The sequence below is a fragment of the Pterocles gutturalis genome, unplaced genomic scaffold, assembly GCF_000699245.1.
Source record: "Pterocles gutturalis isolate BGI_N339 unplaced genomic scaffold, ASM69924v1 scaffold14590, whole genome shotgun sequence".
Classification (NCBI taxonomy): domain Eukaryota; kingdom Metazoa; phylum Chordata; class Aves; order Pterocliformes; family Pteroclidae; genus Pterocles; species Pterocles gutturalis.
Window position 1 is genome coordinate 503 of NW_010141016.1, and position 12,650 is coordinate 13,152.

A 12,650-nucleotide genomic window follows, 5' to 3' on the forward strand; every position below is an offset into this window, starting at 1 on the left:
TATGAGCAGCTGCTCTAACTGCTGAATCAGTAAAAGCTTCTCCCTGCCTGTAAGGACAGGATGGAGAATTAATATTATATTTGCACTTGGGTTACCTGTTCCTACTTCTCCTGAAACTTCTCAGGTTGTATGAATGTTGCCTGTTTGATAATCAATGCACCAAAACTTAGCTGATTCACAAATGTATTGAAAAGTTAGATGTGCTGACCTGCTTCTGCTGTCAGGTGACAGCAGGTGAGTGGTGGAGTGCAGAGAAGATGAGCTTTTGACTTTTATGTCTAACCTTCGCTATGTCCATGCAGGATGGTGAGGATTGTCCTGTGCCATACAGCTAGGACTGCCGTTGCTCAGCCTGCGTGAGTGCTGTCCTGAGTGGGTGCTGTCCTGAGTGGAGAGCCGTTTGGGCATAATGGAGACAGAGGAGGTCACATTTAAATATTAATGTGGTTTGTTAGGTGTTTTTCACCCCGTGGAAGCTGGCACCCCCTTCACACAAGGTGTGCTGATTGCCTTAGGTCAGCTTCCCTTCACAGACCTCTCACATGTGTGACTTGAAGGAAAATATCCTTGTGGACTTGAACAATTTATTTTTTGAGTTGAGGAGAAAAAAGGGTCTTTTTTTGAGCACACTGACATGTTCTTCCTTTGGGGAAAGCCTGTGGTGTCTTCTCTGAACAGCAAGCTGTTACAGTAATCCTGCTTCAGCCAGTGGTGCCAGGCACAGCGGAGGAGACTTTACCCCTTTGAGCTCTCAGCTGCTTTTCCCTCAATGGCTTTTTATTGCACCATTGTTCGGTTTACACTGGGCTCCCCTCTGTGTTGATAGGCATTTAATGGCTACGGCAGAAATATGAGGCTGAGTGGGAGGAAACAACCTAGGGATAGTGTTTCTGGGCTGTACTGCCTCTGAGCAAATGAAACCCCTTTTTTTTTTTTTTTTTTTTTTTTTTTTTCAAGCCTGGGTTCAGATGCCGTGCCCTTAAGGGCACAATGTGCTGACAGCAATTACAATATAGCCAGGTGTGTAACGTAGTTGAGTCGCAGCTTAATGCACACAGTTCATCCCTTGGTGAGCTACCTCTCAGTGCACTGTGAAGTCAAGCTCACCTCCACAGCGATGTCAACAGACCTCAGGTGACAGGTCTTCCTCTCCAGTTACCTTCTTGGCTACTAAAGGACTTTCTTCCTTTGCAGGCTTTCCTCTAATAGGAGCTGACTTCTGCGGAGTCCTTGGTTCGCTATCGCTGTAATCTGTAGCTGGCCAGAAATATCTGTGTGGGAGGACAGGTTAAACTTTTCACCCTCTATTTCTGGTGATCAGAGTCTTCAGCCTTTGTGGCCAGGTTTGAGTGGTAAAGAGAAGCAGAAGATTGCTGGAGCAGCTGTGTGTGAAACGGGACACTAAGAACTGGCATTAATTTCTTCTTGCTCGTTTGCTTTGGCTCCATCTTTGGCAACGTGTGCTGGGTTAGTAGTTCTTGCTTTGTCTTGGCCAAAGCAGTGTCTGTTCCCATGGAAATGGGGGTGGAAGTAGCAAGTGTCAGCAGAGAACTTCGTCTGGATCAACTTCTTCTGACTGAAGTGCCAGTGGGCAGGTAGTGTCCGCAGTCTTCCCTCCTGCCCCTCCTTCACTGGGGAATTGCTTGATTCTGAGCTCTGGAGGCACGCATCAGTTTGCATTTGTACAGTAACCCTGACACAATACAACGTCGAGTCAGGTTAAGATCTTTTAAAGGATACTGTAGAAGTGGTGAAATAATGGCAGAGAAGCAGTAAATTTTAAGATTTCTGGTATTTTCTCAGGTATTCTCTTGTCTGGGCCCTTCTCAGGGGGCTGTTGAGATGCCCCCAGACAGCGCCCATTTCATCTGGGTGGCTGTGAGAACAGCAGCAGATGGAGCTGCTCGTGCTTTTGAAACCTTCGTGCATCTTTCTTGCTTCCTTCTTCCTGTCTTCAAGCTAGCAGGTATTGCGTGGCTGTGGTGAGAAGAAAGGGTTTTGTAAGACGCCTAATGCTTTTCACCCTATTGCCATTCCTCAGGTTTTCACTTGAGGAAGGTGAGTCTCCATCACCCGGTGCCATCGACTGCTGAGGTCAAATGTGTTGAATGAGTCGAGTCAGTCCTATGCTGACTGTTTTGTTCTTGTACTCAGAGTTTGTAATTTGAAAATGTAAAAGTATTCTAGGTGTTTCTCCTCTTTGAAGCAGGAGTCAATGGCCAAGTCCTTTGTCTCTGTGCCCTGTTTGTGAAATGGATTCTTCCTTCTGACATGGTGTGAGTGAGTTTACTGTGTCTTAGACTGCAGCAGGTCCAGACCTGTTTTTCTACAGGACCCAGCTTCTGGTGCTCTGGCTGCCTCTGCTTCTGCTCCAGTAGTGCCTCCTCTTGGGCAGAGCAAGGAGGGGAGACGGGTCTGAGGGTATCAGTGCTAACACAGTTTAGGGAGTTAAGCACTTGGAAGAGACACTTCATGTACTCTTTATGTGCCTCAGAAATTAACCCTTCCTCTCACTGTTTTCTGCTTGAAATCCAGCTTCTGACTACGGTATGAAGCTGCCAATCTTGCGGTCCAATGCAGAAGATCAGATTCTGTACCAGACCGAGCGTTACAATGAGGAAACCTTTGGCTATGAAGTTCCCATCAAAGAGGAGGGTGACTACGTGCTCGTGTTGAAGTTTGCAGAGGTCTATTTTGCACAGTCTCAACAGAAGGTAAGCAACAGCTCCTTGTCTGTCTCTTTGTTGCTAGTTCCTGGCTAAGACTCTGTGTGTCCAGGTTGCCTCTTCTGCTTTGCGTGCTGGAGAAAGGAGTGAAGTAAGACGCTAATGGTTCACTTTGTTCCTAGAGTTCTCGGGGCCTCTGAAACTTCGAGCTCTCTTCCACATTCCAGATACATAGTTGGCCTGGAAAATTACATTACAAAGTATTCAAACAAACGTGTGCAACTAAACATAACTAGCACTAGAGTTTTATGATCTGTTTAGGCTGCGGTGGCTTTGAGCAGAAGTGGTTTTGTCTTTTTCCTGAACACTTGTTCCTGGCCTGACAGCATGCTTGCGCTGGAGGAATTATTGCACAGACTGAATCAGGGAAGTGATCTGGGTTAAATAACCTACTCAAAACAATTTTTGCAAGTGTGATAAGACTTGATACTGGTTCAAACCGATCCCGAAAGCACAGAGTTAAATTCAACTCTCTTTGTTGCTCTTTGAAGAAGAATAGTCCTTGCCCACTTTTGAAATGCCTCATGTACAGATGTGGAACCAGAAGCACAAAGAACTCAAACCCCTGTGATAAACTGGGAGAGAATTGGTGTGTGTTTTATTCTGGCTTTCCCCCGACTTCATCAGCTTCTCTAGAGCCCTGCTCCTAAGCACTGTGCTGCTTTCCTGCTGGAGAAGTATTTCAGGGAACAGAACTGGTGGGGCTGGCTTACAGAGTGGATGCAAAAAGCAGCCTCAGATTAAACTGAAGGGCTGAGGCACCTTTGGTTCCTCTCCCTTCATGTGGTTCTGCTGGGATTCCCCAGGTGCTGAGTGAAGTTTGAGTCATTGCAGCCCTGAGGAGGACTTTCACTCTGAATTCACAGATGTGGTTAGCAGTTCAGTATTTTATCTCCTTAAAACCCTGTGTTCTTCACCAGCTTGTTTCCTCTTCTTTGCTCCGCTGCAGGCTGTTAGTGAGAAATGGCTGAACTCCCTGGGGTGTGGTGTGCTGCAGCCACCCTGGGGTGGAACGAGCAGGTCTTCAGCCAGTAGGTGGAAGAAAGCCGTGAAATAGAAGTATGAATAAACCAGAATAAAATAGTGCTGTCCTCAGTTCTGAACAGCAGACATAGGGGTATTTTTGAAGTTGAAGACAGGTTTGAGGGTATTTAAGCATTCAGCAATGTTAATGCTTCAGTGCCTTTACTTGGCTGCTTTTGGGCTCTGACTCCTTCCCAAGGGAGTATATGTGGTGGGACAGTGCATGCTGCAATGCTTTCTGGTCCTCTGTGCATAACAAGCAGAGACCTTTCCTGTTCAGTTCCCCTTTCAACTGTCACGTGCCCGCATCCATTCTGACACTGTCATTTCTTCCACCCTGAAGGTATTTGATGTTCGCTTGAATGGCCATGTGGTGGTGAAGGACTTGGACATTTTTGACAGAGTCGGACACAGCACAGCTCATGATGAGATCATTCCCATGAGTATCAAAAAGGGGAAACTGAGCGTCCAGGGAGAGGTTTCCACGTTCACGGGGAAGCTCCACATTGAGTTTGTAAAGGTAATAAGCTTTGCTGGGCAGAGCCCTGGTCTGCCTTTTCCCCTTCTTCCCCAGGCCTGGGGTGCAGCTGTGTGCTGGGGGAGGAGAGGTGATGGTTGGGGGTAATATTTCTTGCCTCAAAGCTGCAGCACTAACTTCCTTCTTTACTTTCTCTAGGGCTACTATGACAATCCAAAAATATGTGCCCTATACATCCTGCAAGGAACAGTGGAAGGTAGGCACAGCTTTTGAGCCAGAAGGCTTTTCCTCCTTGGAGAGCAGCCTGTTGCTTCTTAGACCATGAGATCATAGCTCTTGCTGACCCACCTCTGCCAAAACTTTCTTTCTCAGCAAGTTCCCACAGACTGCACTTGCAGAGTGATATAGGTGTGTAGTGTCCTCCTGTTCCTCCAAGTGCACAAATCTGTGTCACTTTTGGAACAAGAAAAATCAGTTTAGTTCAGGACTTCAGGATAGAGGTGAAGGGAACACATCTGGTCAGTCTTAGCTGATAGCTACAGATAAATTCCCCCTGTCCTTCAGTGTCAGCAGCAGCCCTGCAGACAAGTAATTTACAGAAATCTTTTAGCTAGTAGTTAAGTGTTTCTTACCTGGAGCTTTGGTTTGCCTTCTCAGATCAAGGACAAGGCAGTGTTTTTTCCCAGATATCAGTTTTTCTGCAGAGCAGTGGGGAGTGCTAATAAAGTCCTTGGTCTTTCGTCACCCTCTTTGTAAGTCTGTGCTGGCATTGGAGCCCCTCTAGCTCCTGAACAGGGGAAATTTAGGACCCCCCTCTGACCAAAGCATCAGTTTGCTTTTCTATTGATTTGGGGTTGCCAAGTGCCGCTGAAAATTTGATGTGTAACCTTGTGGCCAGGTTGCACCTTGCTGCGCGGGGACCTGCAATTTGGGCTCCAGGCTCAGAGGACTGGATTTGAGTGGGGTTGGGCCATGCTGCTTTGATAGGTCTGGGGGTGCGGGTGCAGTGGTGTGAGGTAGGACCATTTGCGGAAATGGTTGTTCCCCTTCCTGCTTGTACCTGCATCCCGCAGGCAGCAGGTGCTTGTTCTTGACCAGATCTCACAGAGCAGTATCTGTGTATGCTGTAAGCGTGCTTTTGTGCTTGTAGCTTCTCCTGTGTGACAGGTAGATGTGGTGGATGGATGTAGTTTTCTTTGCAGATGGGGTCCTTAGATACTCTTGCATCATGGAGGAAATAAATAGTGGTGTGAGCCTCTCTGAGGGAGGATGCTTCTGTTTCCTGGGGTGCTCTGGTGTTGATGTGGTGTCAGATGCCCTGTTGCCTGTGAGCGTGCTGGGTCTGGGAGATGGGAAGGTTGTGACTTGGGTGATTTCTCAGGTTACGTCCTGCCTCCTTACAACTTTTTATCTTGTCCAACAGATGTCCCAAAGCTGCAGCCACACCCAGGTCTGGAGAAAAAAGAGGAAGATGATGACGAAGATGAATATGATGATGGCTCCAGTGTTAAAAAACAGGCAAATAAGAACCGGGTTCAGTCAGGCCCACGCACACCAAACCCCTATGCCTCGGACAACAGCAGCCTCATGTTTCCTATATTGGTGGCCTTTGGTGTCTTCATTCCTACCCTCTTCTGCCTCTGCCGATTGTGAGAGCAAGCCCCACAGAGCATCAGCCAAGGGGCTGGGAGGGAAGGAGTTGGACCAGATAACGGTTACTTTCAATTTCTCCATATTGTTCATAATTTAAGGAAAAAAAAAAAAGATTATTCATTTGGAATAAATAGCAGGTCCAGGTAAGAAGGAGCTTACCTTCCCCCTGTCAGCAAGCAGCGAGGCCCTCGCCTTCCCCTTCGCACCACGTGCAGCCTCCGATCCTCCCTGGGGCATCCAAGAGTAAACAGAGTCCTGGCTGGCTGTGTATTGGGCTGTTGGAAGCTGATGCTAGCAGTCCTGGGCCATGTCCCATGCTGAGAGAAAGCCATGTGCTGCAAGATCTCTGCCTTAGCGGGGTGGAATATGGTTCCTTAAGCAGGGAAGCAGCTCTTAAAACCAGGTTTTGTCCGGGACCGTGGAAGTGTTGTGGTGCCATTGGGTGATTAACAGCTACGGAAGATGGAGCCTGGCTCAGCATCTCCCCGACTCTGTGCAACTCGATGTATGGTACTTGCCTGCATAAAGATACCACTACTCCAGCTAGCCACTCAGCCTCTGTGGAGATGTTCCCCTCCTGAGAGTGTAAGCTGCGCCAGAAGCGGAGGGATTTATCTGGCCTGATTTGCTGCACCAGTGGGAGAGACTTTAGGATCCTAGTTTGACAATTGTATTGTTAAATCCATTGCAGAGGGATTCTGCTGTAGCCTGTGAGAGGCTGATGTTGTTAGCATCTGATCAGATGCACTTGTTTTCTGTATTGATTATGGCTTTTGTTTTCTTTAATATCCTTTTCTTTTCAAAGGTTTCATTTTAAGCCCAGTTCCTTGTTTTGCCCTTTCTAGCAAGTGACCTCTCCTTTGGAAGAAGCTGAGAATCACATGACCTAGAGAGGAGGTTCTGAACCTATTCCTTCACCTTCCTAACGGTTAGCTGCCTGACCCATGACTGTGACCAGCCTGTGCCGTAGGACAGAGCGGAGCAACCTTGTGGATGCTCCCTGTGAGCTCTTGTTCCCTGTCTTAGGGTCCAGGCCTGCCTGCAGCGGTCAGAAGTGCAGTTGGTTAGTGTTTTCAGCTAGCTCGGCCTTTTGCTTATCGAGACACTGTGGTGAAGGCGCAGATGTCCAACATTTCAGTACTGTAGAGCAAGGTGGTTTGCTGCCCTCCAGAGATCTGGAAGTGAGCAGAACACTGGAGACAAGGTCACCTGCTTCCCCCAGGGATGTTTCTGCAAGACGCTTCTGTTTCCACGTGCAGAGCCTGTGCCTGCCTGGCAGAGGCCGAACAGAATGAAAGCTGTCTCTGTGCCTGCTGATCCAGAGCTGCAGGTCCCGAGGAGCTGCTGTGCCATGGTCTTGGCCTCTGGCACGTTGAGCACTTCTGGCTGGTGGGAGGGAGATGTTCTGTGTGTGGGAGCAGGATCTGTCCCAGGCAGGGTTGGGTCCTTGCAGGTCAGCTTCATTGCTGATGAGCCCTGGGCTCACAGAACGCTTTACCTCATGCTCGCTCTCATTCTTGTAAGTGCTCTCTTTACCCAGAGCACTGGCACTGGGCAGTGTCTTCCTTGCTGCCTCTCCTCCCTGAGCCTGTGTTTTCCTGGTGTTTGTTGTTGGGTTTGATCCCCTGCAGTGGCTCAGCCTTTGCGCTGAGAAGGATCAGCAGAATTCCCTAGTTTTCTGGAAAGGAAACTGGAGGAGCAGCCTTTCTGCCCTGCTGGGCCCAAGCAGCTTCCTCCTAATCCTCAAGCTGTGACATGAGCTGTCAGCTCACGGGCTGCAGAACGGGAGCCGAGGGAGGTGTCAAAGCACTGCTCTGCGCAGTGGCACTGAACCTTGCCTTTCTCGTCACATACATCGCGCCGTAGGCCTGACCCTAATTCTGTGTCTGTGAGCTAAAAAGCAAGCAGTAGGACCCTAATTACCTTCTCTCCAGTTGCACAAGTGGTAACAGCCAGTTTGGGAGAAGCAAGAGGGTCTCTGCCACACGAGAAGGGGAAGACAGGCTTTAGAGAGAGCGGATCTTAAGAACAAACCTTAGGATGAAAAGGTGGTAAGCTTGAACTTGTCTGCTTCATCTTCTAGCTGCTGTTAAGATCCTAGTACTTACAAAACTCTTACAAAATATGAGCTTTGTTTGGTGACAGCGCCTGCAGAGATTCTCCAGTGCTTTGGGGATCGCTCTAACTGGAGCATGGAGACATTTAGATCTTTATCAGTTTTGAGAAGCCTGAACTGCACTGATTTGTTAAGCAAAGAACCTGGGCTTGAAAGCAAGCTTCTCTGTAAGGAGCTGTTCTCCTCCAGGCCTTTCAGGCTGCATTTTATTTGAGCATCCTTGAAGCAAGGAATCGCTCGGCTTCTTGCAGCTCACCCAGTAGTCTCTGCACCTTGCTGATCGCAAGAAAAGGGGCGTGCACTTAAGTCTGCAAAAGTCAGAGAGAAGCCTTCTAGGGTAGTTTATCCCTGCCTTTCCTGGCAGCCAGGACACCCTTTGGTGCCATCAGCCACCCTAAGGCAAAGCTGTGTTCCAGTTGCTCGGTTAATGAATTTGTCATATTTGAATAAGAATAGGGAGGAGTAGTTCATCCTTCATGTCTTCAATTTGGTTTGGCTCTGTTTTTATCCATTTTTGTGACTACGAAGCTGGTGTCTGGGCAGTTGGAGGGTTCCTGACCCTGTTACGGTGCTATAAGCAGTTTTCCCAGTTGGCCCATCCCCTCCTGACAGGTTTGCTTCGGAGGAGCCTTCAAACAGTGCGTGTGGGAACACGGGAGGATGGTAGGGGCTAGCCAGGTCAGCACCTTGCTGGGAACGCCATGCTCAGGCTGGTTCCCCTCGTTGTCTCTGTCTGGCCCCTGCACACCAGCCAGATGGGTCTAACGAGGTACCTGGTCCTCACCAGGGAATAAAAAGTTTGGGTTGGCTGTAGCTTTCCAGTACGGGTGCTTGAGGGAATGTTCAAGATAGTGTTTAACTGGGAGCGGTTAGACAAGGCTGTTCGTGCTTCGCTGTCTTCAGCCAGCAGCAGGCAGATGAAGCCCATGACCCTGTGCAGCACTGTGGGGAGCTGGGCCTGGATCCAGCCTCAGGGTAGTGTTCTAAAGCCTGTTTTAATTATCCCCCATCGGCCCCTCCTTCCATACCTCTAAGCCAAACCATTTTCCTCTTCTGTGTGTGTGCTAAAACAGCAGCTCTGACCCTTTTTAGTATCCCAGGTGGCAGTGAGCAGAAAGCCAAATGAATTCCCTTCTCTTTTTGGTGCCTTTGTCTTGGGCTTTGAATAAAAGTCTATTTGAAGAAGCTTTTTTTTTTTTTTTTAAGGAGCTTCTGAGTTGTTTTTCCCCAAGGGACAGGCATTCCCTGCCCTTGTGATCAGCTGGGGACTGTCTCGCTGTCCCTGGATGACAGCTCTGGAGGTCACAGCTGAAGCAGAGAACTGTGAGCAAGTATCTTTGGTTCCAGCCCTTGAGGTCAATGGAAGAAGCAGCCTAACAGAGGAGAGAAGAACTGGAGGAGCTCCTTCAGGTCTGGTCTCCCCCAGTAATCTCCCAAAGGCAGGATGGGGAACGTCCAGACAGTCTGGTGCCTGCGTGTCTGCGGTTCAGAGCCAAGTGAGTCACGGGGAGGTCCTGGTGGTTGTATGGTGCCTAAAGCTTCTGGGGGGCTCCTGCATCCCAAACTTGCTCACCAAGGGCTTGTCCCGCGGCGTTTGGGTCTGAACAGGGAGCAGTGACCTGTGCTTTGTCCCCTGGTCTTCCTTTAAGTTGAAATGGGATTGCAACAGTCAGGGAAATGTCTTGATACGGGAAGCCTGGGGTGAACAGACCTGTTTTCGATGGAAAACAGGAGGAGGGAGAGGACCAGCAGAGCAGCTTCAGCCCTTGATGTGAGACAGATTCTGAGCAGCTGCGAAGTACCAAGTGGTTCAGGCTCTGTTTGGTGCTCAAATGTGGGAGAGAGCTGTGTGCTTCTTGCATTTGTGTGGCGGGGAGGGAAATATCCATGCTGAGAATCCAGGGGAATGGGAGCTGGGCCAGCACTGAGCTAATTTACCTCCTGGCGCTTTTGCATCTCCACAACAAATGCCAAAGTCTAATACAATTCAAGGATGCTTTTTTTAACGTCAGCCTGGTTCCACCAGTCTGTCTTCACTGGCTAGTCCCAAATAGGCTCAGACAAGTATTCTCAACGGCACAAACACAACACCGGGCTGGAGCTGTGATGGCTCGGAGATGTGATTTCACAAACAGGCCTCCTGTGCTGCAGCCCTGCTTCGTGTGCTGCGCGGTGGGGCTGGGGCGCGTGCATTTCACCTTGGATCCGAACGGTTTTGTCCCAGGAGTATAGTAGCAAATGTATTGAAATGGTGCTGGGATGGACGGGAGAGGTGAAAGCAGGTCCATGTCTTCCGGGACTCTGGCTTGCTCAGAGTTTATTGCTGTATATTAAATACTATTTTTTGAGATTGGGGGGAAGATGTGGGAAGGGGAGGGATGTGGCGGCGTTGTCCCCAGGCTGATCAGTGGGACGCTACTGCAGGTTATTGATAGATTTTGATTTTTTTCCCAAAAGTGCTTTATTTAAAAGAAAAAAAGGAAAAAAAAATCAACAAAACAGAAGTGCTTTCCTCCCTCCTAGAAACAGTGCTGGCTGATTAGAAAATGTGAATAATCTTTTGCAAACATCAAAGGTCTCTGCTAAAGAGTTTGCGTGATGGAGATTTCAAGACAAGGGGCAAAATACAGCTTGAGCCAATTCAGCTGGGCAGAGTGTGAATTTAGGAAATGCAGAATCTCTGCCCTGGAGTTGTTCCCGGTCGCACGCAGTGAGGATGTGCTGCTTGCCTGTGCCACCGTGGCTGTTCTGTCACACGACCAGTTCCTGAGCTGGAGTGAAGCAGGATCTGGAAACTTGCTGGCAAGTGGGGGCTGGAATTCTTCATGGTTTGTACAGGAGCTTGGTGTGCTCAGGCTTTCCCACCTGGGAAACAGCCGGGTCGGTAAAGCAGCCCCGGAGAGCGCGAGAGCAGGGGCAGGACTCGCGCTTCATGCCAGGAGGCAGTAGCCAAGACTGCGAGATGCTGGCCAGGTGGCAGTGATGTTTGGGTCCCATTGGTGTCATAGCTTTTAGAGTTGGCAGATGGTCCCGCTGCTCCGTAGCCCAGCTGGGAGACGTGACAGTGACCCGTGCCGTTGGCATTAAGGACATGTCACAAACTACTTGAAGCTGCAGGTCTAAGTTGTCTGTGAAGGCTGAACAGTGTGGGGAGAGATCTCCATCTGTACTTGTCACCAGTACAAAGGGTTTTTAAGGAGGATTTTTTTTATTTTACTGTCCATTGCTTTGTGTTACAACTGGCAGTGACATTTCTTTCGTTTGTTTTGCAGCAAGCTTGGGCCCTGGGTGAAAAGCACAGATGTCTGTTTCTGATTGCATTGGCTTTGCGGGGACTAGTTTGGGGGAAAAAGATGGGTGTGGGGGTGGGTTATTTTATTTTTGGTACATGGTAGCGGTTTTATTTTTTAATTTCCCCAGGATGTTTGGTTGAGGGAATGTTCTGAAATCTACTGTCTGGCAGTTTTAACCAGCAGTGTGCTAAAGGAAAATAAAACAAAATTATATTGTCACTTGGATGAGGTGGTCCCTCTTTTCTACCGGTGACAACAGGGGTGTCCCCTTGGCTTTATGGCTGGCGATGCGGGCAGCCAGGACTGACTGTGCTGCAGAAGGGCAGCAGGCTGCTGCGAGATGTCGTTTAACGTCCCCGTGCTGCAGCCCAGAGCCTGTCCCTGCTGCTGCCTGCCTCTGGTTTTGCCCCGGTAATTCTCTTGCCAGTTGTTTTGGGTGATTAAGTACAAGCTGAGTGCTACAACATCCTCTTCAAAGTGCTGCTGCGGACCCTGTTGCTTCCTGCCCAGCTCAGGAACACCAGAGATGGTATCTACCTTCTGGGGTTTTGCAAGCCCCAATTTCAGCTTCAGGCTGCATCAGAGGTGGTCAGGAGGGGCTGCAGCTGGAGTGGAGAGAAAGCAGCACCTTCCTCCTCTGGGTGCCTGCTCTCGGGAACAAGGAACCTTCCATGCGGAGCAGCCTCTCTTCGGGGCAGCCTGGCCTCTGGTCTGTCCTTCCTGGGCACAGGATGGAAGGACCAAACCCAGCAAGGAGCAGTGGGGCACAGGCTTGTTTGAAATAGCATGCGGTTGGCGGTAGCACACGTGTGTCGCTTATGAGCAGCAGCAAACGTCACTAACCACTGCTCTGAATCTATTTCCAGTCATCTTGAGTGTGTTGAGTGTTGGCTGGAGTCTAAAAAAACGACACGGATGTTTCTTCTTCTTGCTGAAGTTCCCTGAGGGGCTGGGGGTGACTCTGGGCAGCTGTTAAGTGCCTGCTGCAGGCAGGCGGGCTGTCCCTCGCTGGGCAGGAGTGTGTCCTTTCCTCCGCGGGGTGTTCCTGTGGGACCTCCACCGTCGCTCCCACCAGGCTCGGGAGAGCTGTCCGGCATCTGTCCCTGTCCTGGTGTGTGCTCACAAGGGGTGACAGGGCCATGGCCAGGAGGCAGGGCACAGGCGCTCCCTGGGTGACCCCCCTGGGGACATGTGGTCCTGTTGCTGTCCCTACCCCAGGGGACAGCAGCTGGGGTGTCCCCAGGCCAGGGCAGCAGTGGGGTGTGCACCCCATGGCATCACCGTGCTGGCTCCCTAAGAAGAGCAGGGCTCTCCGGGGACACCGCTCTCTGTAATTACCGGCTGCGCTGCGGGACTCAGAC

At 49.8% G+C, this 12,650-nt stretch overlaps 1 protein-coding gene across 1 annotated transcript; it reads left to right on the top strand.

Annotated features, from left to right (window-relative positions):
* The first annotated feature begins 2,539 nt into the window (after positions 1 to 2,539).
* MLEC (malectin) lies at positions 2,540 to 6,110 on the top strand. Its single transcript, XM_010083887.1, has 4 exons — positions 2,540 to 2,714; positions 4,093 to 4,269; positions 4,426 to 4,483; positions 5,651 to 6,110. Exons 1-4 carry the CDS (start codon positions 2,550 to 2,552, stop codon positions 5,878 to 5,880), a joined length of 630 nt encoding a protein of 209 aa, XP_010082189.1. The 5' UTR covers positions 2,540 to 2,549; the 3' UTR covers positions 5,881 to 6,110.
* The last annotated feature ends 6,540 nt before the right edge of the window (positions 6,111 to 12,650 follow it).

Coding starts and splice junctions, on each gene's coding strand:
- MLEC (XM_010083887.1), top strand. CDS start 2,550: ATGAAGCTGCCAATCTTGCGGTCCAATGCAGAAGATCAGATTCTGTAC. Junction 2,715..4,092: donor TTGCACAGTCTCAACAGAAG/GTAAGCAACAGC, acceptor TCCACCCTGAAG/GTATTTGATGTTCGCTTGAA. Junction 4,484..5,650: donor CCTGCAAGGAACAGTGGAAG/GTAGGCACAGCT, acceptor CTTGTCCAACAG/ATGTCCCAAAGCTGCAGCCA.